Genomic DNA, 23,426 nt, shown 5'->3' on the forward strand with positions numbered 1-23,426 from the left:
TGCATCTGGTACATCCATATTCTTCCAATTTCATGTGTGTGTGCGCGTGTGTGTGTGTGTGTGTGTGTGTGTGTCACTATACTTGCTGAATATTAAAGAGGGCACACAATATACTTGGGCACAAACAACTGATATGATTGGTACTCAAGATCACAACTAGAAAGTTGATGCCAAACAGAATCTTTCTCTCCAAGAGCTGAAGATACTCTTTTCAACAAAAGCCTGGGCACCATTTATAAACTTATTTGGCAAAGAGTTTCCATTTTCTATTCTATGGACTTTCAGTTTCAACATAGGTAAAATGAACAATGTCCTCTCTTTCTTCTTTGAGTAAGTGATGTTATAATGTGTATGTGTTCCTAGAGTTAAGATATAATGTCCTAGGATTTGCTGGGGGCCTTTGCATCTCTTGGGCAGAAGAGAGGGACTAAAATTTTACAATTTTAATTTCATAATTTTTGAAATTTAAGGGAAAAATCACTACATTAACTTTTGTCCTGGTTTCCAGGATTTGAAAGCCTGACGCCTGGGAGGTGTTCTCTTTTAAAGACTTACTGCCTAGTTCTGAACTGGGTTTACTCCCCACAGCTCCCCTGGGCACCATCAAGCAAATCAGGCCTTTATTTCAAATAGACTCAGCCATCGGCCTCCCTTCTGCCTGGAGGCTAGAAGGCTCTTCCAGGCCCTAGACAGTACACAGCCACCACCGGGAGCTCGGAAAGGAGGAGGCCACAAGGTTTCCTGGAAGGAGGTCTCCAGGGTCAGATAAGCCCAGGATGAAGATAAACAGAGAAAGGTAGCTGCCCCTCAGTTCCCCCTGGCTGGGAAAGGAAACAGATCTCAGCACACTGTGATGGTGGGAAAACTAAGGTAGTCCGTCATTGGCAAACAAGCAAAGTCTTGGACAGTCTCAAAGGATCTGAGAAAGCCCTCCAGCAAAAAAATTCCATCTGGGCACCAGCAGTCCACCCACCACCAAAAAGCATGACAGTATTAATATGGGGATGAGAAGAGGAAAAGTCGGGGGTGGAGGAGAAATATGGGCAATGTCATAGGAAGCAAAATACACTGAAGATTAAATAATAATAAGAGCAATAATGATAATAATAATAATAATAAAAGTGGCAACCACATGAGAGACACACTCTCCAGGTCCTTCCACCCCACAGCAGCTGGAATTGCTCCCTGCTGACACATTAACCAGGAACAACAAGCCACCCAGCAGACAATAGAATCACATGACCCCGTGGAAGACCTGGCCTGCCTCCCTGCCACTTCCCTCCTCCTTCATCCTGCTCCTTCCTAAAACTATCTGGGACTCTGGGCTCTACAGAAAAGGGGACACAGCCATTCAAGCAGGACAGAGGCCACCAACTAAAACTAGAATCCTCCCCAAAGCCAGGAGCTGGGAGTGGTTCACCCGCTCCCCCCACCCCAAGAAACAGCTTGTGAGGACACAAAGGAAAAGTAAAAGACATTCCACCCATCTGACATAGTACCTTCCACCCTGCCACCTCCATGACTGAAGAGTCCCCACCCTTCCCAGACACACAAGTATGCATGTCCACACACACCTGCCCACACATCAAGCCCATCCCCCCCCACACACACACCCAGTTATCAGAGCAGGTGCCACCAACAGCCTGCAGTACAACTTATCCTCACCACCTGAATGATGCCTCTCCTGGGCTCTGTAATGGTGAATCTGTGAATCCTGGAGCAGGCTGAGAATTCCGGATGGTTCTGCTTGCACAACCAGCTCTACTCTGAACTACAGTGTTAGGTCACCCTGAGATTCCACTCAACAAAGATTTCAAGAAACATCAGATCTGGGCATGATTTCAACAATTGAAAGGAGGTGGCTACTTTTGTAAACAGAAATGATTTAATTTTTAAAAGCAGTTGATAAATATAGAAACCCAGGATGTAGAAAAGGCTCAGAGCACTTAGAAACAAAAAGATTCAAAAATTGTAAAATGCTTCAGATGGCTTGGCCTTGTTTCCCATCTGGAGATTTGGGCATTCAAGATATTTATTTTCTAAGTAGGGAGGAGGGCATAGGGAAGATGAAGTAATCAAAAGATTGTTTATAACATTTTGTTCATTTTTACAGCAAATCTTCAGCATTTCATTGCACCTCTAAAGGCAAACAAAAAAGTTTTGGGTTTTTTTAACAGCAATTTGTTCAAAAAGCTTTGCATACTGATCTCTAATTTGTGGATTAAGAACTAAGAATTTAGTCCTCTAAGGTTTGGTGCTAGCAGCAATTACTTGGAAAGGTACTCACAAACAATAAAGCTAGCTGGTTAAAGGAAATAAAGGAGGAAAAATATGTCACCACCTAACAGCAGTGTGCTTCTGGAAAGCCATTCAACTACCTCCTCTTGCCAGGAATCTGTCAATAAGTGCCACTCCCTCACACAGGGTCAGTATAGAGCTTGCAGCCAGAACTTGCCTGATGCCCAACCAAATATCACACAGGGGATCCTCTGACTTGGGTTGTTTTAGGTTTGATTATTCACCAAGCATATTAATCACTCTGCCCCTGTGCCATTGAGAAATGAATGTTAGAAAAACACTGCTCACGATGGGCTGTATATTGGGGATGTGACTAAATGATAGCATGCTTAGTGTGAAGGCTTTGAGTTTCATCCCCAGGCCATAAGAAAGAGGAAAAGAAAGGGAAGAAAAGAAAAGAGAGGACATGTCAGCGTGGTATTTTTTGCTTGGGGGATAGTGAGAGTCACAGTCAATTTAGGAGGTAGGAGAAAAGATAGGCATCATTCTATAAGATCCATGGAGCTAAATTTCTCTGGTGGTTTAATCAGTATGGAAAGGAAAAAAAAAAACTTCTTTGTCTCATTATTTATTTAGGCAGATCAAAGGGCTTTTCCATCTAGCTTCAAACACTGTGGGAGTCATTTCAGATCACAAACAATACTGGTGAATGAGTTCTGAAAATAGCTTTCCTGGGAAGGCGGGCCATGTGCTGAGTGGGGCTTTGGCTTCTGCTCCACACCTACAACGCAGCGTCAGCCCATCCACAGACTGGAGGGAGTCCCACAGACTCTTCCATACTGATGGGAACAGCAAAACAAAAACTGCCAGCTTCATTGACATTTTTCTGGCTTGAATGGGTTTCCACCAAGCTCTGCAGTCCAACAGAACAGTCCCTCCCTGGGTCTTATGTTTCACTGGGCAGGTGAGAATTGGGTTCTTGCTTTGGTTTCAAGATGAATGGACTTGTCCTTACCCCATTTCCTGTTCTAAGACACTTATCAGAACTTAGGCCTCTACCCTTTGAAAGCTACAAAGGCTTTAGGAAATCAACCAGGGTTAATGGGGGGAATATCCTAAACTGGAAAAGTTAGGGGTGGAGCTCAAAGTAAATTGCCTCTGGTTAAAAAAAAAAAAAAAAAAAAAAAACAGGATGCAGAGGGGGAGAAAAGGAAATATCAAGAAATGCCAGGTACCTTCTTCTTTCTTCTACTCTATTCTACCCCCTGAGTGAGTGTCTTCTCTCCTGAGTCACCCAGTGAACTTCAAGCCAAGAGGGTTTTAGGAGGGAAAGAGGTAGACATGAGAGAAATCACAGATCTAGTCTGTGGGTCACCTATGGAAGAGGGTCAACCTAGGGTCAGGACTTTTAACTTATGGCCACCCATCATTACCCATGTTCCTGCCCTGTGCAGGAATAGCACACAGAACTGCCAATATTGTTGCCCACCACTTAAACTTTTGCCTGCTGCATATACTGAAATATGGATATCAATATCAGCAACATGGCCCAAAGAGTAACAATAAGAACAATGAAGAAAACCACGAAATCATAAAATCTGGTGGATAAAGACATGGGGCAACTGGCTGGATATATAAGGAGAACATTTAGGGAGAACCAAATTTATAAAACAGAAATCATAGGAACATTTCTCTTTGTGCATTTTAGCATCTGGCAAACTTCTACAAGATATGATGTGAATTTAACTTAGATGTTTAAAAACACAACAAGCAACTAACAAACACTCTACAGAAAAAAAAATACAAAGCAGACAAAACTTCATGAGCTACAAATTATATTCTGAACCTGAACATGTATATAGCTCCCCTCGCCATAATATCTGACTGTTTATTCAATGTCCAAAAGAATCATAGCAATTCTATGGAAAATGTACAACTAATGGAAAACAGATTTGTTCACAAAAATAAATGATGAGAGTTTTACGGATGGGAATGTGTGAAAGTGATAGGATGTTGCAAAGTAAAGTCCAAGACCATTTGCTTCTGCTTCTCAAAGAAGAGCTTAATAATGCACAAGAAGAGAAACATTGACCCTTCCTTCAGGATCCTAGGAGATAGGGCAGCAAAGAGCTACTGAAATCAAGACTTGTGCTCCTCTTCATCCACTATGCGGTCAAGTCCATGCCCAACCTATAAGTCAAGGAAATGTCAATACAGTGCTAATTATGGTTCAAGAGACTAAAATTCTGGTTGACAGGCAATTTACTGAGCCACAGGTAAGCCATGCATTGCTATTGGAGTTCCTTACACCTGCCCATTCCTTCCCTTAATATTCCCAACACTCAGCAGAAGGGCTGGCTAGGGATGAGGTCAGGAAATGACAGAAAGGGAACTCTCTTACCTGGCTGCTCCATACTCAGGGGGATGCTGATACCTCATCAGTTGCCCCTCTGTTCTCCCTGGCTGGTTCAGGCGATGCTCACTATAGAAGTGCCCTGGCTCTTGGGGCTTGCACACTACAGACTGGGGTGGCATGCCCTTGAAAGGATATTCTGGTGGGGGGCCTCGGTGTTCCATGCCCTTCAGACTATGCTGGTTGGGAGGTGGCCCTTGGGCCTTGTAGAATTCACTGGAAGTTGTGGGATTCTTGTAGAGTTCATTGGGTTGTGGTGGGGAGAGGGGAGCACTGGTAACAGGTGGATGTGCCTTAACCCCACTGGTGGCTAGTGACATCTGCATTAGTCGTTCACTCAAGGAGCGGACATGTCCTTGCTTGAGGTCTCTTAGTCCTTCATCTTGGTGCATCTTCCCAGGATTGAGCCGCTGGACTGATGGACGTCCCTCGGTTCTCATCTTCTGGTTAGTGACTCCAGTGACATAGAAGGCAGCTCCAACACTGGCATGCTGTTGGCCTCGAAAGTATTGGGACTGGACCTTGGCCTCTTCATAGGTCGGGAGTTCTTCATTATTCTGCATTCGAGGAGATAACTGCTTCTCCATGATAATATTTTCTGATTGGATTTCCTGGCCCTGGGGCTCCTGCCGAGCGGCATGTGCCACAAGCTGTTGGTGGTGGTCTTGGGGACTCAACACATCATTCTGAGGGCCTGGGTTCCCACTGCCAGTGGGGAAAGGAGGGCCATTCCCTGTGGCTTGCTGATGTATGGCAAGCAGATTGCGATTCTCATTAGGATTGCCATAGCGAAGCTGCTCTTGTAGCAGACGCTGCAATACTGTGGTTCCTCCGCTTGGCTGTTCCTCAGAATTTCTCATCTCTATCGCTGGTGGTGCCTTGTGAAGAGAGAGAGAAATTGGGCACCTGGGCTGCCCTTGACCTGGGAAGGGGAAACAGGAAGCTTAACACCCAGTTGTTGGATAAATCAGTCCGCTAAAGGGGAAGAACATGGATATTTGGGGGTGAGGATTCCATTGCAGAAATAAAGTAGAAAAATTGAATTTAGAAATAACAACGTAATTGCTGGGTTTCCTGGCTCTAGCACTGATATGATGAGGGACGTGGAGGCAAAAGAGCTCTGTTTCCACTTTCACATCTAGCATGATTTAAGTATTCAATCTTGTCTTAATTCCTGAAAGACGGGGGTGACCTGGAGTAGTCAAGCAGGGTGATGAGAGGGGGCAATTTTCCAAGGCCCTCATTCACAGGCTTCATCTCTCTGTGCTCTATTTAAATTAAAAATCCAAGTCTTATGGCTGTGGAGGTGGAGACAGAAGAATGGGAAGAGCTATCCCATAGCTGGGATTTGTAAAGCAGTTCAATGTGTGACAGGAGCTATAATATGCTAAATAAGAACTAAAATAAATTAAAGGTTAAGAGATCTTGGCTCGCAGACAGGTATGATCTCTGCCTTGATGCAAATCTTTTTTTCTCAATCTCTAAGACTTTGCAATGTATCTTTTTAAAAAAATACTTTTTTATAGTAAGCTGTATTTGTTTTGCATATTTCTTTTTTTAAAGATGATCATTCGGATTTTTATTTTTTAATTGATGTATTATACATAAAAGTGGAGTTCATTGTGATATGTTAATGCACGGACATGACATAGTTTAGTTAACTTCATTCTGCTGTTCTGCCCCTTTCCCATCTCTCCCCTCCACCTCCCATTCATTCCCATTTCTCTACTCCAAAAAAAATATCTTTTCCTGTATTGTCCACTTTGGATGCTCCATGGTGTAAAGAATGACTTGGTAAAATCATTACTGACAAAGTTTGTCTTTTACCCATCCAGGAATTGTCACTGAGATTTTTGTTGTTGAGCTGGAGTGTAAAAGAGAAGCACCTCTTTGATTTAAGTGAGCCTCTGTCAACATTAAAGACTTAAAAAATGAAAAGGTCATCCTTCTGGAAAGGATAAGATTACCGTCTCCCTCTCTACCACCACCAGTTCTTCTAAGGAATTATTATGGGTTGAGTAAAATGGGTAACCATAATAACACAACTTGAGATTCAAATTCTAATCATATTATTGGTCTAGAGGGGAACCTAAGTAAGTGATTTCTTATTTCTTTTGCCATTCGTTTCCTCATCTGAAAAACGAGTGGCAGGTGACACACAGCCCTTCTTTTCTTTTTCTCAGCACTATATAGTGTATACAAATGCATTACTTCAAAATTCTTTGGAGAAAATTAGTCTGTCATATTAAATATTGTAGTTAAATACTGATGCTAAGTAATGAAACTTTCATTCTAAAGATCTGAAATAATTTGTAACAATGGACACAATGTCACATGGAAAGTCATAATAAAGGTCAGCCTCAGGTTTCTGGATAAAAATTCTGAAATCCTGATTCCTAGGCCTTTTATTATAGCAGATTAAGCAACTTCCAGTATCTCTGGAAACATCAACCCCTTCCCTTAGTTGGTGGAGGGAATGATCCAGAATATATGTCTGGCAATGGACATGGCATCTCTCCCTTACTTCCTAATGATTATCATTACTTGATTTCTAATTTTTCTACACAGCAATTTGCTCCAACCCCCCCCTTTAAGTCCCATTTATCATTTTCTTTTGGGAAGTGCACACCAATCACCAACAGGCTTAGAACCTTGCTCTCTAGTCCTTTCCTTACCTCCCAGTGACCGTCTAGGACTCTCATGTTTGAATTATCAAATTGGGATTTTTCTAATAGGCTGGCAAGCATAACATAAAATAAATTTCTTTTGGTGCCTGAAACTGGAGAGATGACTACTGAACTATTTTTCTTCTTGCAAGGAAAAAGAAAAAAGGAATCAAGGCTGGGGTGTAGCTCTGCACAGTAGAGAAATGTAGACATTGCATTGTCCCAGACCCAGAAGAGTATGCCACCCCCTCCCATGCAACACCCACCCCAACCTGCACAAACACGTAGGCACATGCCTGCACATATACACACATATACACACACCAATGTCCATACCTATTTCTGCTTTCTTTTAGGCTTAAAGCCTTGATCAGGATAGGGAATTCTTGCTTATGAGCAGCTCCAGAAACCGCACCGGCAGATTCCCTCTCCCCTAAAACTCAGGTTCAGGGTAAGCGCCGCCAAGAGTCCAACCACTGGTCACTCTGAAATGTTCAGGAGGGGAAGGGAGGGAGAAATAAAAATGTCGTTTCTATATTGCCACCAACAGCCAGCAGTTAACTAAACCACTCCTTCCAAGGGAATGACTTGTCTTCCCATGGTGCTTGGCTTTTAAATGAGTGGCCAAAATCCATCTCCACTAGGAAAAGCAACCTCACTGTCCAGCAGCTGTTATCGAGGTCATGCTTGTCTCCAAGTGACAGAAATGTTCAGGTCTGACATTGAAAAGTATTGCCCCATCCTAACCTCATGGCCTAGGAAAGTCATCCCAGTTGGGATGCTGGATGACGACAAAAACCATAACCACTTTCACCCTAAGGTACAAGGTGAAATTGCTGTCAGTACAGCGGGGCAGGTTCATGAAGTTCATGGCCCCATATCCCAGAAAGGAAGATGGTCATCATAAGGCAGATTTGGGATCAAAAGAAAGAACATTTGTCATGTTCCCAATTTGACTTTCTCAGCCTCAGATGGGCAGAAGGAAAATGAAAACTTCTTTTCAGCCAAGTCATTTAGTATTTATTGCATATTGACCATTCCAGATATTTGTCAGCCTGCCCTCGTGGAGCTTACAATCTTTTTTTGTCTGGTTGGTACTGGAGATCTAACTCAGGTCCTTGCACATACTAGGCAGTGCTGAGCTATACCCGCAGATGCTCATGAAGTTCATAATCAGATCACCTGATCAATGGCTCATCCCTTCTTCTTCTTGTTCTTCTTCTTCTCTTTTGATGTTGTGGTGGTGGTGCTGGTTCTAGGAATTGAACCCAGGGGTGCTGTACCACTGAGTTATACCCCAGCCCTTTTTTTAATTTTTATTTTGAGACAGGGTCTCACTAAGTTGTGGAGGTTGGCCTCAAACTTATGATCCTCCTGCCTCAGCCTCCCCAGTAGCTGGGATTACAGGCACACACCAACATGCCTGGAGGCCCATTCATTCTTGTTCCAGTAGGAGAGATGATGGCCCTTCTAAACCTAGTACAGCAACTCTTCTCCAAGCAGAATGTTTTTTCAACACTTTCTCTGCCCCAGTGTCTCAGCAAATGGAGTCTACCAGACTCGTCTTATAGAGATGAGATGCAAACATCCCGCAGATGTGGATTTGAGACAATCCTCATTTATAATTTCTGCTTTGACCTTCTGAAGATACCACCAGGTCCACTCAAAATGGTTATAAGCCTTAGGAGTTTGTGTTTAGGTGAGAGGCACATAAACCACATGCTGATCTAGCCATGATTCATTCATATCACTTAAAGGAAAAGCTTTAATTCATACCACAGGTTCTGTTTGCAAAGCAAAGCAATTCAAGGAAAGCACAAGAGCATCTCTGTATTTTGGGAACATGTCCAAAATGTAAATTTTCTTTCTAAAAATCCACAAAAACCACACAGTGATTAATTTAACATTATTTCCTTGCAATATTGCCAAAAATAAAGTAAGCAGATATAGAGTGAACAAACATGGAAATTTGTCTTTCCATCTTGTTTTGGCCCAATGTATAATCACAGTTGAAAGAAAAATCATCTCCAATCTTCAAAATAATTATTTTAGGGTATCTCCCCAAATTTCAAAGCAGAGAAACAACCTTTAATTGGAATCAAAGCTGGACTGTTAACAGAGCTATGGTAAATAACCACCGAGATTCTATTGTCAGATTTTGAACAAAACATTTGTCTTTTTTTCAACGGAAACATCAGAAAACAGCCCAAGGCTTTTAAACTTGAGCCCCTGGAGAGAAACCAGCATACAATTCTTTTCCAGAACTACTTAGGTTCCTCATGCCCATTGTGACTGGCTTTCTTCTGACTCTCAGCTCCTCAGTGGGAAAACTACACTTGTCCAAAATCTCACTTTCTTCCCTTAATTTTGTCCTCTCTCCTCCACACCCTTTTCAAAACCCAAATCACTTTCTGTGAACTGGACACAGATTTTTCCCCCACCCACATCCCAGGCCTTTTTGGTTTGTGTTTAACAGAAAAAGAAATCAGCCTGACAGCAAAACTTTGCAGAGTCCTCTCCAGTTTATCAATTTTTTTAAAAAAGAATTTATGTTCATCTATATTTCAAGAGTCACATAGTCTCACAAGAAGAAAAACACTACACCATTTATTTATTAGAGAAAAGAAAAAGCAAGATTTCTTGTCCCGTGCACAAAACTAAAATAGTATGAACTCTGCAACTTTTAATTTGCCCACAGCTTTCATCATGCCACTGCCAGGGTCTGACATCATCTTCAATCAATAAAATAACCTTGTTCCTTCTGGACACAGACTGTCCCTGAGGATACTGGAAAGGAGAAGAAAGCATATTCATAGTTCTTTTTTTCAAAAAGTGTAAGATCAATCTTTACATCCACTTCTTCTATAACATGATAGCAAAGCAAACTAAATTCTTACTTCATTTGCATTCACTGGCCCCTCCCAGTATATCTGGGAGACTGAGCCAAAACACCTTAGTGAGAGCCCAGATGTTTTTCAAGCCAAGTCACAGAAAAATCAACATTACAAGGTGGCCAGGATAAACCTAATTTTCCCCCTTCACAAACATTTTGCAATATGCCTATAAGAACTTCCTCTCTATCCCTTGTTCTGCCTCCGTTACTCGTTCCGGCCCCTCACTCCACCAACCAGGATGGTGAATCTAAATCCAGAAAACCTGTTTCTCTGTAAAATCATAGTTAACCTGTTTTATACAATTATACTCCCAGCCAAATGGAAATAAGCCAGTTCAAAGTTTTCCCTGAAACAATGTCCATATATTTGATCATAAAATATACACTACAGACATACACACACACTCTACAACCTCTCACAGAAAGCAAGAGGCACCAGTGAATTCTCATATCCTTTCAGATTGGTCCATATTGAGTACCAAAATGTCCTACAGAAAATACCTTTCCCAATGATCTTGAAACCCAGGATACAAATTCATTTCCTTTGGGAGATAAGAAAGAATAGCCTTTTTGCAGGTTATCCCTAAAGGTTCAACAGGCAGTAGAAGCACTATGGTTAAGTGGTCTAGAGTCATACTGCCCACGTTCAAATCCTGGATCTCTGGCTCACTAACTACCTCTTGACATCCCCATGTCCAATTTCATCATCTGCAAAACAGGGATAATAGTTCTCATACCTCATAGGGAATCTATGTGTCTAGAACACAGTAATGCCTCAACAAAAGTTAGCTATTTCCTGTAATTATTATTACAAAATAGCCTTTTCTAAAATGCAGTAGCAATTTTCTGAAGTTAAAAAAAAAGCCTTTACTTGCAACTCAGTCTTTGGTGCAGCAGTCCCTAGATCATCAAAGTCATGGAAAGACTCTTAGGAGATCACTTAATGGCCCACCTACCTCTTTCTATGAAATGACGATGCTAAAGAGGTCAGAACCAAAACCAGAAAGCAGTTTTTTATTTGTTTTTTCTTTTGTTTGGGAGAGGGTACTGGGGACTGAACTCAGAGGCACTCGACCACTGAGCCACATCCCCGGCCCTATTTTGTATTTTTTATTTAGAAACAGGGTCTCAATGGGTTGCTAAGCATCTCACTTTTGCTGAGGCTGGCTTTGAACTTGCAATCTTCTTGTCAAGGCCTCCCAAGCAGTTAGGACAAAATGCTAAGGTAAGAGCCCTTTCACTACAATATATTATCTGGTATTATTAGCTAGTACAGAGAAGATTCCTAATAAATATTTATTAAATTGAATATACTCTGGTTTAAGAGATTATAAATCTGGCTTAACATCACCACTAATTTTCCCAGTTCTGTGGGAAGTAAAACATTAATAACAAGAGAAGAAATTAAGAGGAAAGTGTTTAGCTAGAATTATGGCAGAAGTTCCTTGCAAAATCTCTCTTCTTGAGACTTAGATATGTACATAAATCCCCACTGATCAATGCTCCCAGGTTCTTGTTCTAGATCTTGTAACCATAATACTATATTGGCATTTGCTCTTACTTAACTCTGCATTAGCTTAAGAAAAGGTTTAAGGAAAGAGTTGGCCCCAACTCTTTGCTCCTATCTCTACCTTTTCCTAGATTAGGCTGAAAAATTATCTTTAAACCACAGCTAGGGCTCGATATTTCCAAATCTTACTGAGGATCAGTGTGAGAGATCTGTTTCTAAGATGGTAACTCAAAAGCTTGGTCAATTTGGGGTCCTGGTTATACTTTACTGTGCTCTGAAGCAGTTAACTTGAACAAGTTAATAGGCAATGAAGGTGATCAACCCTAAAGTGGAAATGAGCCATGAAATACTGGGTTGCAGGGAGAATCCTGTTGCCACTCCCCCTCCATCCCCAACACCCACATCCATTTCAGAGGACTCAACCATGCTATCACATCCCATTCCTTATCACCTCAGAAAAAGTGTAAGGGGCCCAAAAAATCAAATTGAACATAAAATGAGAAAAGTTCAGGAATACACCTAGAAAATGCCTTCTTTACCAATCTCTTGCCTCTGATGGCATACTACACACTTTTATTCTTATTTATACTTTCTTTTACAAGTAAAAGAAGCACAGTATGTAAATATTATAATAGAGAAAATAAATCATTTATTAATCCCAGCACCTCAATCCAAGCATAACATCATAGAATATTCCCTTCAGTTCTTCTTATATAGTTTTTAATTTTTTTTTAGTTGTTGATGGACCTTATTTTATTCATTCATTTATATGTGCTTCTGAGAATTGAACCCAGTGCCTCACATGTGCAAGGCAAGAGCTCTACCACTGAGCCACAACCCATGAATCTATGAAATACTAATGTACACAATATCTTGGATCCTTCGTTTCACTTTATCATAAGCATTGTAGCATAGACTTCATAACAAACATTGTAATGGCTGTGTAATAATTCATTAAATGAGTGCATCAAGATTCACTTACCCATTCTCCAATTATTAAGACATAAATGGCTTCCAGTCTTGTGTGATAGTCTAAATAATGTTACAAAAACAACTTTGTGATTTGTCTTTTTTGATATTTTGGATTGTTCCCTAACAATAGAATCCCAGAAGTGAAATTAATAGGTCAAGATGTATGAATGTTTTAGACAACCCACTAAAAAAACTACAACCAGTATATACCAAAGCCCCATAAAATCTCTAGCTCACTTAATGAAAAGTTCTCCTGCTCCCATTTCTCCAAAAGGGCAGAGCAGGGCTCTGTGGAGGGAGAGAGGCCAAGAGAAGCAGTGTAGTATCCCAGCAGCTTGCGAAATGGCAGAGTGGAATGCGGGCTCCCCTGGGAATCCAGCTTGCATGCACTTGCCCCAAATTGCCACTCGGCCAAGAAGCTAATTAGTAAAAGCATCAGGTGGGTGAGAACAGGTTCATGGCCTGTAATGGCTTATATCATCTTTCATTTTTGCCCTTGGAAAGATCTGACAGTCAGCTTGAAGACATTCAGTTCTAGTGAGACAGCCTGCTACATTCTGAAAATGGAATTTGTTAGTTTTTAGATCCCAATTTTCAATATATCCTAAAGGACATTTTACTGGATAGAACTAAACATACATGAGCCAGGCACCATGGCCCACACCTGTAATCCCAGCGACTCAGGAGACTGATGCAGGAGGATCACAACATCAAGACCACCCTGGGCCTGGCTACTTAATGAGAATCTGTCTCAAAATGAAATATTAAAAGGGATGAGGGTGTAGCTCACGAGTAGAGCACCCTGGGTTCAATTTTCAGTGCCAACAAAAAAAAAAAAAAAAAGAAGAAACTAAACATATAATGACCAATAAGTCTATTCACAGCCTCAGTTAAGGTAGTACTTTTAAGGTCAGCTCTATTTAATATTAAATGACTAAATGGCACCTGTATTAAATAGTCAATATGTTTTAGACAGAGGTTTATTTGTAGACTCAATCATAAAATTTATCCAGTACTAAGGCAGAGGAGGCAACAGGCCAGAGATGGCCCTGGCTTAGGGAGAGCAGCCATAACAGGCATTTTTTTTTCTTTCACTTCTTTGCCAGAACTCTCAGAAAAGGGTATTTTGCTTTCTACCATCTCTGTGTACCCCCTGTCCCAATTCTGCTCAATATGGAAAACTGATTCCCTCTTCTCTAGGATCCTACTGGCTTTTGTATACATGATCATTACAGTACTGATCACAGTGTTATTTTCCATAGGCATTGAGGGAGCACTTAACTATAGCCATACCTGGTGTTATATAGGCCCCAGGGTGGGAAAAAAAGAGAAAGAAAACGGAACCCAGTCCTCAAGGAGCTCCCAGCAAGAAGAGGAGTCATAATGCAATGGAAAACAGAGGTATGAACAAACAGCTCTGACAATGTGGAGGACTCTGCACTCCCTTGAAAGCTTCCCTGAGGGGAAAACTTCCATGAACTGAGTACAAGACATGGAATGTGGGGACTAACTAGATTTCAAAGACAAGCTGAGATATATCTTTGGGAGTCATTAGCATATGAGTAATAGCTAAGATCCTAAGAAAAGGTTTGGACCATACAGAGTAGAAATGGAAGAGACTCAAAGATGAAACTGAGGATGGACCCTAGAAAAAATTATCATTCGAGGATTATACACTTTGCAAATGTGCAAGTGAGAGAAATTCCTTTATTTACTCCATGTTTCCCCCCTCCATATACCTTATTCTTTTTTTTATTTTTGGCAGTCCTGGTTTGCACACACTAGGTGAAAAGCCATTAAGCTACATCCCCACCCCTTTTATGTTATTTTGAATGGGGTCTTGCTAAGATGCCCAGGCTGGTCTCAAACTTGTGATCCTCCTGCCTCAGCCTCCAAAATAGCTGGGATTATGGGACTGAGTCACCAAGCCTAGCCACCATATACTTTCAATCTAAACATTGAAATAACACATTGCTCTAAGGATGGAAGCCCTCGGCTTCACACAGAGAGAAAAATAAAAGTTAATTCTCTCCATTTCTGCTTCTAAGTGTCCAGGCAGAAATCACAGCAATGTATTGAGCTGGAAATGGAAATGAAAATGGATGGACTGGACTGTGAGATATTAGAGGACACAGACTAGGTGTGTGATTTTTTTCACTGTATGTGCACAAACACCTAAAACTATATATATATATATATATTCCTTAATAATTGCATATTGAGTGAATAACAACTTCCTTCCTGAAGATTTTGCTAGAGGCAACAGCAAGAGAAGAAAATATATGAAAGACATGGAATATATTATTATTACCTTTAGTTCTTCAGTCTTCCTTCTAAGAAGTCAAACACTCTTTCACTTCTGTTATCCTTCTCAGCAGCTCTGTGCAGAAATAAAGGCATATACAATTAATTCCATTTTACAGCTGGAGAAACTCAAGTTCAGAACAAATAGCTAATGATAACTAATTTGGCCAGGATGAGAAGCCAGGTCTGACTTTCGGCCCTATGTTCAATTATAAGACAAAATCCTCCACAGACTGCTTTCTGGTTCTTAAGAGGAGAGTTCACAAGAAAAATCCACTCAAAAAGCAAACTCCTTTAGCACTCCAACAATATCTTGAGCAAGTGAGTGAGCTGCACCCAGCAGAAAATATATAAGATGTCTGTGCAAACCAACACTGGGATGGCTAAATGTAATTCCCAGGGGAGCTCCCTGTTTTGCTGAACCTTTTCGAAGGGAGTCCCCTCCTCCTATGGTCTGGTTTTTGTGTCTGAGTGGGTCTCAGGTGTGTAGTGCAGGTGTGGCATCCAGCAGGTGCATGGACAGGGGCCAGCATTTCGTATCTTCATGCCAAAGGGCCTGAGTCACTCTCCCAAGGCAGGAGCAGCCCCTCCTCCTGCTACTGGCCTGCAAGCACTAGCAACCTGGTTTGACTGAGCTGCCACCGCAAAACTAAATCTAGACTCTTCCTTCCCAAGGAGGACTATGGAGTGATGAGTTAAATGACAAATCACATAACCCAGACAACTTGCCCACTTGCAAACACTAGTGCAAACATATACCCTGGGGATAGCATCAGGGAACATATGTACAGAATGACTGGCCCCTACAAGTTATGGGACAAAGGAAAACCACAGCAGACCCAAATTATATATTCTACTATAGAGCATCTACTGTACTGCAAATGGCCCTGAAACCTGAGAGGCCAGTACTCATTCCCCTAAAAAAGATGGAGTATAGTAGAAAGAATTTGCTAGGCTGGGCTGGGGATGTAACTTAGTGGTAGAGCACTAGCTTATCATGGGAGAAGCCCTGGGTTCCATCACTAGAATGGCGAGGGTAGGGGACTGCTAGCAATCTTGCCTTCCTATTGTCACCATAACCCCTCTCCTTCAGGCTACCAAGAGAGAAGTGCTTAGTCTGGTCCCAGAAAGCACCAGGTCAGAAAACTCATCACATTCCCCTAACCAAAGCCTAACTGGCAGCCTGAGGCAGACAGAATGCTCTTGGGGGTAAAGGGGGTCATCAATATTTTCTTAGCTCCCAAAATTGTTTGCTTTTAAAAAACAATCTGCCTCCCCCAGTCCCTCCCTCCCTTCTCCCTCTCTCTCTCAACACACACACAGAGCAGAGAGAAAGTAATTGTAGAAGGAAAGAAAATCAAATATTACCTTAATAAAATGGTTTATTATGATTAGTTGTCTTTCTCCAATTCACATGGGAAACTCAAATGAATACACTTTGGTTTACAGCCCATGATCCAGAAAGTTAAACTGGCTACTAAACTAAAATGTGATCACTGCGTATAAACAGAGTAAAACAAAAATCTAAACTGAAAACCTAAATGTAATAAAGAGGAAATTCAATTTCTTTAAAATAGGCAATTTAAATAATTTTCCCCATCTGTGATTTTTATCTTAGTTTGCTATCACATGGAAAAAAGTCACTAACTCAATGTAAATCCATGCCCCTTAAAAAGAACCAAAATGAGTAAGGGATGCACTAATTAGCTTCCTAATGGGGAAGGTTTTAATTGAACTATTCTATAACAACCTTCATCAAAGTTTCCAGGACAACTTCGTAAAAGGATGTCAAACCTGGCCCATATTTCTATACCCTTAAAAATAATTCTCAATACACAGAAACACAGAAAGCTGATTTCTCTTCAATGCTGTTAACACTCAGGCCACTACATTTTCTGATGTCAGCAATCCCCTTCCCACAAATATTCCAAGTATGCACCACCGTCATTCTCCTTTCAATTATGTGGTTTCTCTGCTCCTTTACTGATTGAGTCCAGGCCTCTTGGATAATGAGAAGCATGTGCAGTGGGGGGGGGGGGGGGGGGGAGAAATATGCTCTTAAAAAACACATACATCAGTTTCATCTGCATTATAAAGGGGGGAGCAAATCATTTGTCCATATCAAAAGGATCACAATGTGAAGTTTGTTATTGGATATTATAAGGGAAAAATTAATCAGTATCCATGCCTAACGGGGGGGGGGGGGGGAGTTGGTGCAATCTGTCCAACACCATTAAAAATAAGGGAGAGCCCCCCAAATTCACCCTTTCTAGCTTAGCCACATTTATATTTAATGTTATCTTAATGTTGCCTTGGGGGGTATTTAAGTTCTGACATACACATGGAAATGAGCCACGAATTGTACAGCAAGCATAAATATTCCATCATTAATAAAAACCAGCTGTACAAAAAACACTACAATGGCTGGATTTCAGTTACTGGCTATCGTCAGTATTTGTCACAAGCAAATATTACTCAAAACTTTCTCCCTTAAAGCACAGACATGAAGAGATTTGCTTTACTCTAACATTTTGGAGGAGCTTTGAAGAACTCACTGATCACTATGGCACATTCCAACAAATGTCTCTTTTTGAAGCTATTCTTCATCAATCCAGCAGTGGCTGGAGTTCTTATTGGGTCCTCAATTTACCTCAGAGTCTGAAAATGTTTCATTGTTTTTCAAAAAGCTGAGAAGGTCAATAATACAAATGTAGGGTCAATCTTAATTATAGTCAGTAAGGCAATGGGGCACCAACACTGTATGTTATAAGAGAGCAAAGCTCATTAAAAGTGAACACCTGCTCAGGACCCTATAATAAGCCTGCTCTGCCACCATCATGCAAACACCTTTCATCCAATGACCTCAAAGCATGCACCCAATATGAAGCATGCCTAAACACCTCTGTGAAGTATTAATATCCCTGCTTCCCAGAAGGGTAACTGAAGCTTAGAGCAGCTAATTCATCTACCCTTGGTCACATGGCAAGTCAGAAAGGACTGGGCAGAGAAACCCAGATCCTGGCTTCAAGTCACACAGGCTAATGCCATTTCATGGAGTTGGGGCAAGAGTGAAAGTGACTTTACAAATGTCAAGCAAGCCCACGGAGTTTTTTTTTTTTTTTTTTTTTTTTTTTTAAGTAGATTTTTTTTAAGAGTTGCTTTAGGAAATATTAGCAAATAGATCCATCTGAATTTTTCCCCGTGAGCACATATTACAAAAAATATTCTTGTACTTCACTTGGTACCTCATAAATATGAAAGATCCATACCTTGTTTTTCTATTTTAGAGAAAGTTCATTATTGACCCCATCAAAAATTGGAGATTTCATGTTGGCTATAACTTTGTTATCAAAGGAAAATTAAAGGTCCACAGAACTGAACTTTCACTACATGGTGAAGAACCCATTGTGTGTGAGCCACTTCATTGCACCTACATATCTTTTATTTAAATGCCTTTAGTCCTTAGTTTCCTTGCTATTTTTTCAGGCTGATTTAAACATATTTTTTTCAAAGCTATAAAACTAGCTTATCTGTGCTGGCCAGCTTCTTTCTCATTCCAGAGATTTCATAGTCTACCCAAATTTGTACCGTTTTAACGGGATATCATAATACAGTGCTTTAAGAATCATTGTCAATGATTTAGATAAAATAAAATGTGGTTCCTGGTTTTTGTTTGTGAGTTTTGTTTGTGTCTGTTTTGTTACTTTAAAAGAATGGGGGAAGGTAACAGGCAGTCATAAGAATAGAAGTAAAAGCCTTGTTAGATTTATCAACAACCCCCAAATCACAGAAAATTGTTTAGTGATTACTTATTAAAACAGAAACAAAACGTATGTGATGCTTCATGTGTACTCGGTCAGGTTCCAACTTCATTCCTCTACACAGGTTTACAAAGCAAGGACTTAGGACTTAGGTAAACTCTTATTTTAAAACAACATTGTCTATTTCTATGACTTATAATTATGTAAAATTCGCTTTAGTACAGGCATAAGGACTTGAAAAGAACCAGGAAAAATGAATGCAGGTGATCTGTTAGGATGCTGGGATTTCTGATAAAGTTTTGCACAGCATCTTAGCTTTTCAATTTGATGTTGTTAAACTATAAAACAATGAATTTATATTGATACATCTTTACAAGCTCTTTAAAAAAAACAGGATGACTGCATGATTGAATTTCTAACAAAGCACCTCATGTATTTCTAGAAAGCACCTCATTCTAGTAGCAATCATTCACATTTGCATCCAATAATGAAGGCTAGAGAGAGAACCAAAAATTTCTGAGAACTGGCTCTCAAAATCACACAGCCTGACCTCCGCAATTTACAGTGGAGGATGATTGCCAAGGGTGGTAAACCAAGTTATAGTTGGGCCTACAGCCCAGGTCATTCACAGCAATAGGCTCACAGGAGAACTTACCATAGATTCTCAGATTTAAAATGGCATCAGTTACCATTAGTTACTAGAAATGTTTTTCTGGATCCTTGTGTTAGTCAAATACAATAATTAGGAATAAAATCTATTACCGAAATGAAGTAGACATCCCATCCTTAGACTTGTTCAAAATCCATGAAATACAATTTATTTCCAGAAAGTAATCTTAGCTCCCTTCTCCAAACAGTTGTGGGCCGGAGCTAATATGGCCAGCATTATTACAAGTCAGAATGATTTAGACAATTAACTCCAACCAACATAACAAAAAAAAAAAAAAAAAAAAAAAAAACTTTCAAAGCCAAATAATGACCTCGTTTAATTCAAGCAATAATCATTACAACAATTTCTAATGTATTTCTTTATGCAATAAATATGTTCCTGAGAAGATCCAGTTATAGTAATTTTTATGTATATATCAAGTTACCGTTTAAAGGCACTAAGTACGAAAGTTAGTTCTTTCAAAGAAAGCTGTTGGATTATTCTATAAAGAAAAAGACCTATTTTCTTTCTTTCTTTTTTTTAAGATTATGTGTTGTGTGTATGGAAGGGGCAACTTCTCTCCTTTCCCCGGCCTAAAAAGGGTCAGAAGCCCAGTATAGGGGAGGTAATGCAGTATGGCCAGCATGTTTAATGCCCCCTTAGTTCCTTGGACCAAATTGTAACCTCTGACTTGGGGGTGGGACCCTCAATTTTGGACCAAAGTCCACAAAAGGCAGCAAGGAATGAAAAGTAAGAAAGACTAAAGACAACACATCATAGTAAAACACCAACAAAAATTCCTGGGGACAGGAAATCAATGGATCACAATTCTAAACAAATTGGTTTAGTCTCCAGCTAATTAACTTGTCAAGCAGATCTCTAAATCCACTGAATCCATGGGATAAAGAGGTGATGTAATAGGAGATTTGGAAACATCTACCCATTTACCATCCTAAAAGGCTCTGCCATGACCACACACACCTCTCTCCACTCCTTTCAGTGGGTTTAAGCTGGGCTTAATGGGTGCAAAGGACAATTTCTACCAGACAGTCCCTAAGAATAGACTGTTCTCATGCATTCCAAATGCTCAGTCTCCATGGAGGAGACTACCTGGCCACAAGCATTTTCCAAGAGGGAATATATCCTCTGTTCTTCTTCATTGGTAACATCCCCCACACCCTGCTGCCCCAAACAAAACAATTTCAAACCATCCTGAGAACTTCAGGGGACTTTTCTGGGGTAAAGGAAAAGAAAACTTAAGAGGGGAGCAGGAGAGTGTGAGAAACTCCTCTTGTCTTCAAATGGGGAAAAAAGGCCTTAAAAAGCTGGATCAAAGGAAGAAAGGGGGATGGGGGAGAATGGCTGCTTAATTACAAAGACACCCTTTTAAAGAAGGCACAGGCCCTGGGAGAGGGCTCTTAGGAGAGGCCCAGAAGCAGATGTACCCACTTAGGATTCTGGCACTCAATGGGACCTCAAAGTCAGAGCATCCATCCCTCTGCCGTCCCATTAGAAGGTTCTTAAAACATTCTAGAAAGAATCTGCTTCATTCTTTATAAAACTTCAGAAAAGGCAACTCCACAGAATGCCCTAGTTATGCATCAGTCTAATAAATCCTACTTCATAAACCAGAAATGAGATTTTAAGTTCCAAATCCCAAACGGTATTGAATATGAATTTTTTTAAATTCCCTTTCTAAAACCTTTTAAAATAGGTAAGCAGCCCCACAACGTTCACGTGAAAGTTACTGTACATACAACTGTGGTCCCACGTTTACTTCTCCTCCAGGCTGTGAAGTTTAAAAAAAAAAAAAAAATTCTTGCAATTTTACAGAGCCACAAACTTTTCCAAAGAAAGAAGTAACCTCAAATGAAGTATGATGTCTTGCCAGAAAGTGTCTGTAAATGACACCGGATAAACCCATAGAGAATAGCTGGAACCTGAGTTATCCTCTGTAAATAGATGCAACTACTCTACAACCACCTGGCTATTAAAATGTCCCAGGCCAGTTACAAAATGTAGTTTGGTCAGGCCAACTTTTCCCTCCCAGCTGATCCGAAACCTGATAGCCTTTAAAACTGTCGCCATGTAACTTTCCTTCTCTACCTTCCTGCTTTCCTTTCCCCCACTAAAATCAACCAAAGGAATTATTTTAAATATAATAGCTTGCTCCCAAATAAGCAACAGGCCACGGATATCTCAGTAACAGGTTTTTAAACACCACCATTCTTAAGACCTTAATGTCCTTGTCCATTTGAAGATAGGTGGAAGATAGGTGAAAATTTATCCCATGTCCAAAACAGCATTACAGACTATTCATAGTTACTAAATGGGGGTACTGAAAGGTCTAACTGAGAAGGCTTCACAAAAGCTGGCCTGAGAAAGAACTTTTCACAAAGCCTAGCTCAAGGACACTTAAATATCCTTAGCCCTTCATCATTGAAGATTATGGTGACTAATTATCTTCCTTTTGAATGGGAGAAGGTTATATTCATAAAAGTTTTAAATCACCTCCCAATGTCCACTCCTTGTGGTAGGAAGAGGGAGAACTGAACAAATCAACTCAAGGTGTGGGAAAACTTTTGCTAAATGATACTAGAGACTGAAAAACACTCTCACATAAGCTTTCCCTTTTCCTCTACCATTAATTTGTAATGAGTCACTTAATTTATCAGGGACCCCTCACAGTTTATAAAGACTGTCATTTTCCCTCTCACTTTTCCTACTCATCATTTTCATATACCAAGAAGTCCATTTTACTGTTGAAGCACCAGGCTTGGAAACTCAAGGCACCTGCTTGACAGTGCAAAATTATTTACTGCCATCTTCAGATCTTATAAAGCTGGGAAAGGCAACCCCCTCCTTACCATGAACACCAACACCAAAACCCACAAGCACACACACAAGATGTAGCTCTGTTGTAGATTACTCCCAGCCTTTAAAACTTCAAGAATTCACAGCCCGGGGGTCAGGGAGGGTGTGCCCCCACCCCAAACCTAGAAAGCCCTCTAGTTATCTGAGATAAGCACGAATATTCATGCTGGATGTTAAGGTAGACCTCAGCTTCCCTTAGGTCTTTAGTTCCTTAAACGATTAATTACCTAGAGACCTACAAGATACACAGGAGGCAAGGAAGTAAAAGTACCATCAAGTAGTGGTACCCTCTAGCATCTCCTCGCCAAAGTAGGACGGGAGAGGAGCGCGCACTCTTCAATTTAACTCGCTGTACATCCCAGAAAACTCATGGCCAGCTGCAAAAAAAGTAGAACATTCGGGTGTCCCCACACACAACTAGACCAACTCACTCACGCCGAGGGCACAATCAAGTTCACGCCACCATGGATTTCGGTCCCAGTTCCCCGCGAAAAGTAACCACGCGTCTCCTACCCCTGAAGGCAATGAAGATGACGACTCTCTGCTAGCTGAAGTGGCTTCGGTCCCGGGCCAGAGGCCAGGGATGGGCAGGGGGGAAGCCCCAACTCCTGGCTGCTCCCCTCCTCGCTGCTCCGTCCGGGATCTCCTTGGCGGCAGTGGACAGGCAGGATACCGGGCCGGAGGGTGGAGCAGCGGATGGTGGGAAGCTAGACAGACTGGAGGTGGTGGCAGTGTGGGGGAGGCGGTAGGAACTAGGAGGAGAGGAGGCAAAAGAGAAGAGATGGAGGAGTAATTCAGGGGTCTACCAGTTTAGGCAGCCAGAAAGCTCCTCGGAAGGAAGGGGCGTGACTGCGATGAAGGCAGCTCCTGGGCAAAGGATGGGAGGTTAGGGGAGGGGGAGGAATGGGTGGCTTTTCTTCTTTCGGTGAGCGGCTAGGACCGCCCAGGAGCGAGGGGGGTGGACTATGGAGGAGGGCGGAGTAGAGGGCGGGGAAATAAGGGCCGGAGCCTGCCCGGACCCTGGAAGGCGGGGGGACGGGCACGCAAGAGAGGCGGGGCCGGGGGGCGGGGAAGTTTCAAACAATTGAACGGCGGGGTCCTGGAGCTCGGGTGAAAGCAGGGGTCCTTCGCTTTCCTCTCACCAGC

At 41.3% G+C, this 23,426-nt stretch overlaps 1 protein-coding gene across 7 annotated transcripts in view; it reads right to left on the reverse strand.

The window, feature by feature from the left end:
• The window catches only part of Amot (angiomotin), a 65,450-nt gene extending 42,257 nt beyond the window's left edge, over positions 1–23,193 (reverse strand). Inside the window, exons 1-4 of one of the 7 annotated variants that reach the window (XM_071606393.1) lie at positions 22,794–23,193; positions 15,004–15,072; positions 7,654–7,802; positions 4,640–5,573 (exon numbers count right to left, since the gene is read on the reverse strand). In XM_071606393.1, the coding sequence (XP_071462494.1) occupies positions 4,640–5,511 (872 nt within the window). In that variant the 5' untranslated portion in view covers positions 5,512–5,573; positions 7,654–7,802; positions 15,004–15,072; positions 22,794–23,193. Of the gene's footprint in view, positions 1–1,613; positions 1,747–4,639; positions 5,574–7,653; positions 7,803–15,003; positions 15,073–22,793 lie in introns of those variants that run through there. The other 6 variants (XM_071606399.1, XM_071606396.1, XM_071606398.1 and 3 more) reach the window with 6 other exon arrangements.
• Positions 23,194–23,426: the final 233 nt, after the last annotated feature.

Source organism: Marmota flaviventris, chromosome X (genome assembly GCF_047511675.1).
Source record: "Marmota flaviventris isolate mMarFla1 chromosome X, mMarFla1.hap1, whole genome shotgun sequence".
Lineage (NCBI taxonomy): Eukaryota > Metazoa > Chordata > Mammalia > Rodentia > Sciuridae > Marmota > Marmota flaviventris.